Consider the following 3,755-nt stretch of genomic DNA (forward strand, 5'->3'; position numbering starts at 1 on the left):
AACAAGAGATGGGCTTGGTGGCCTGTATTAGCTTAACTAGTTTATTTATAAACTAGTTAACGTATGATTAGTTTTTTAACACTAGCCACCATATTATATTCCATCTCTTCCAAGAACTCCATACCACCATCGCCGCTGGCCTTATCTGTCCCTGCCTCCGCTGCCTCGTGGAGCCCACCCCTGTCACCGGCCTCCCTCTCCGCTGCTGCTGCTATCCGTGCGCCACCGCCAGCCGCCGCCCTACCACTGCTGCACTTGTTGTTGCCGTGGCTACTGTTCAGCAGCCACCTCCACCGCCGCTGCCGCTACATAGTGCACCACCACCGTGGGGTCTCGTTTGTCACCTAGTGTTGCTCGTTAACTCTCGGTGTCTCGACTGGTTATTTATTAATCGAGGTAAAATTTTATATATATATTGTCAGTTTTTTATATATATTTAATCGGTTTTCGTTGTAACTGTACTCGTATGGTTTGTAACCGGATCCTGTCGGGTTTTGTTTTGGTGCTGATTACTCGTTTACTTTTCGCTGCGCATTTATTAATTAATTGGATTACTTATTATTTGTCATATTTATTAAACCGGTTTTAATAAATAAAATTTTTTAACTGATCACCACTGAAACCCATCACAAACTCAAAGAAACACAAGTATAACATACATAACTTCAACTCTGAAAACAAGAAAAAAAAACACAAATCTATCAAAGATTTCATTATCTACGATAAACTTAAAACAATAACTTGATTCACATACAAATAGTACATCATAAATGGACTATGTAAAATGATTTGCACCTTCAGAAATAAACTAGTATAACAGGCTCGGACCAAAACATATAAACACCACCTCATTCACCAAAAGTCCCCTAACGAAGACGAATTTGAGGGCGTAAAAAATGACACCCTCCGCCTTTTGTTTGAAATATTATTACTCTCTGAAAACTCTTGTGAAGCATAGAATTTATCAAGAACCGATTTGAGTGCTTGATGAAGCGAACTCACAATATCTTTAATGTTGACATTATCTTTGCAACCGGTGATTACAAAAAGATTCATCATACGTGTACCTAACGTTGCCATTTCTGTACGGATTGTTTTTAAATTGAGGCCATCAAGAGTATCTTTTAAGTCACACAAAACCTCATGTTTATACTCACAACATAGAGATGCCCTTATGGAGTATGATGATTCTTCAAGATTATTATCATCTAGTTGTTCAACTTTAACTTCATCGATATCCATAGGGATCAGCATGCCTTTAGTGGCTTTTGTTGCGGTTTTCCGTAATTGTTTCAAATTCGAAATTACTTCCGCAAGTAATGAAGCTTTGTCCATCTGTTTGTTCATAAGAAACGTCATGAAACCGTATCAGTAACGAAAGAAAAAAAAACAACTGAACATAGACAAAATCCAACAGTTTGGTTTATGTTTTTGTAAAAACTGAACCGAACAAAATTTACGGCTTTTCATTTTTAATTTTGAATGTTATGTAAATTTAAGAATTTGCCCAAATGTATAATAATCAAGTAATCATTAATTAATAAAAGACTTCGCCCCAAAATCCATTATTTTGGGCTATTTTTTTTATAAAAAAAATTCAAACACAACTCGTAAAACTGAATCGAACCAAATCTACAAATTTCGATTATTATAATAAATCCTAAGTATTTATAAGAATTTATTAAGTGTGTAACAAAGAAATTCAGCCTATATGATTACTAATCATTAATTAACAATAGATAAATATTTAGGCCCAAATTCAATATCTAGGACTAATTTTTCCGGCAGAAAAGTTCCAAACTAAAATGATACAAACAAAAAATCCAAAACTAAATCCAACCCAAACCAAGAAAAGACAACCGAACGATGTTCAAAAATTCAGAAACGGAACCCCAAATCTATAAAACACCGACTAAAGGTTCAAATGGGTTTGATCTAAAAAGAGGCAAGCCAATAAACGGAACTTATTTGGGTTGGGTTGGGTTGGGTTGGGGTTTAGTGGATGAATGGGTTGACCAGCAACAGGGTCAAAAAAATTAGAAGTTTAACGTGCCAATCGTTTTGACCAGACTAGTTAAAAGAGTTATAGAAATCGAGTCCGGTTTGAGTTATGTTTTTGACATGGTTAACTAAACGATTCGGGTTTTGCATTGTGTGGAGCCAACCCACACCTACAACTAGAACACGAAACGAATTGTCAACTCTTCTTAGCAGGTTAATACGAGTAACTTTTAGTGTGGGTAAACGCGTTTAGTTGACCAGCACACTTTTTCAAAAAAAATATATATTTTGGTAAAAATAGATAGAGTGTTAACTTTTCTAGGTGTTAACCGGCTCTTCATGTCGGTAAACACCAAATAAAGTTTTTTTTTTTAAGTAACTTCTTACCTGGTCTAAACATGTTAATTTTGACCCGTTTAAATATTATAATCACAACTATGTTTACTAAACACCAAGTGTGACATGTTATCAAAAAAACATGAAATAAAATTGGTATTAGTTAGGCAAAAATATGTATTTGTAAGTAATTGAACTAAACATAATGCGTAGCTGAAAAAGACCCAACTTAAAATTCGCATAACTTCGCCTATGTTTGGAGTTACGGCCATTAAGTAAAAATAGGATTAATAGTCATAAGTTATTTGTTCCAACTATGGAACTCGTATTCCATCTACAAAAGCACTTAGGGCATTTCGAGAATGAGTCTAAACAATTTATTGACTTGTTTCTTTCAAAATGCAAATAAGTTAAAAAAAATGTATCGCAATCACAAAAGTCCTTTTTATTTTAGTTTTTTTTATATGATTAAAAAGTTCCAAAAATCACAAATCCTGAATTTTTAAAATTACTATTTAAAAAAATCAATAAGTCAATACATTGTTTTCACACTCATTCCAAATATGCTCTTATTTCAATTTTTATTTCTTTCCTTTCATCTTTAAAAATGCATGAATTTTATTTTCCTAACTAGATAATCAATTTCAGTTTTTCAATTTTGGTTTGACCTGCCATATCACTTTTTAAAAAAATGGGCTTTTATATAACTTTTTAGGCATTTACTTAAATATTAACTTTTCCCAATTGTATATTTCTCATTTTTATTTTTGGTTTTCTTCATCAAAATTAGCAACTAAATCCACTATATAAATTAGATAAAATTAGGAAGAAAAATATTCACGGTAGATTTTGACTTTTTTACTGCAAACACGTTAACCCGATAAGTGAAAACAAGAAACGGACCTTGGTTGTGCCGGGGACAAGGCTACGGAGCACAGACAAATGCCCGTTAATCCTCTCTCGACGTCGTCGTTCCGCTTCGCTATGATTCCTCAGCGCCATTAGCGCCTTATCCGCTTTCACCCCCTTGGGGTTACTACGAATACTCATTAAGTGATTATAACCATTGCTAAAACTCCCAGGCCTCACCAACGCCCTAACAATCTCCCCCTTGTCACTATCTAACACCGTTCCGTCTCTCATCATCATCAGTTCCTTGAGCACATGCTCTTCTAAAGATGTAAACCCCCTGAAACAGTTTGGAGGGAAATCCATCATGATGAGTTAGTTAATAATTAATTTGAGTGATTGGGAGGTGTCATGTTGATTGGGTGCAGTGGTAGGATCACTGAAGCGAGAATTACGTGAATTAGAGCTATATAAACAGCCTTTATTTTGTCGGTTTCGTAAATAAAAAATAATTATAGATAAGATTGCTATTATTAATTAATTATTTGTTCTCATCTCTTCTCTCCTCT

At 34.5% G+C, this 3,755-nt stretch overlaps 1 protein-coding gene across 1 annotated transcript; it reads right to left on the bottom strand.

Moving 5' to 3' along the window:
* Positions 1 to 729: 729 nt before the first annotated feature.
* On the bottom strand, positions 730 to 3,552 carry LOC143571100 (transcription factor bHLH30-like). Its single transcript, XM_077056613.1, has 2 exons — positions 3,241 to 3,552; positions 730 to 1,335 (listed from the first exon to the last, which is right to left on the bottom strand). Exons 1-2 carry the CDS (start codon positions 3,550 to 3,552, stop codon positions 853 to 855), a joined length of 795 nt encoding a protein of 264 aa, XP_076912728.1. The 3' UTR covers positions 730 to 852.
* Between the last annotated feature and the right edge of the window lie 203 nt (positions 3,553 to 3,755).

This window comes from Bidens hawaiensis, unplaced genomic scaffold, assembly GCF_021521415.1.
Source record: "Bidens hawaiensis isolate Kalapana, Puna unplaced genomic scaffold, B.hawaiensis_p1.1 tig00001299_1, whole genome shotgun sequence".
Lineage (NCBI taxonomy): Eukaryota > Viridiplantae > Streptophyta > Magnoliopsida > Asterales > Asteraceae > Bidens > Bidens hawaiensis.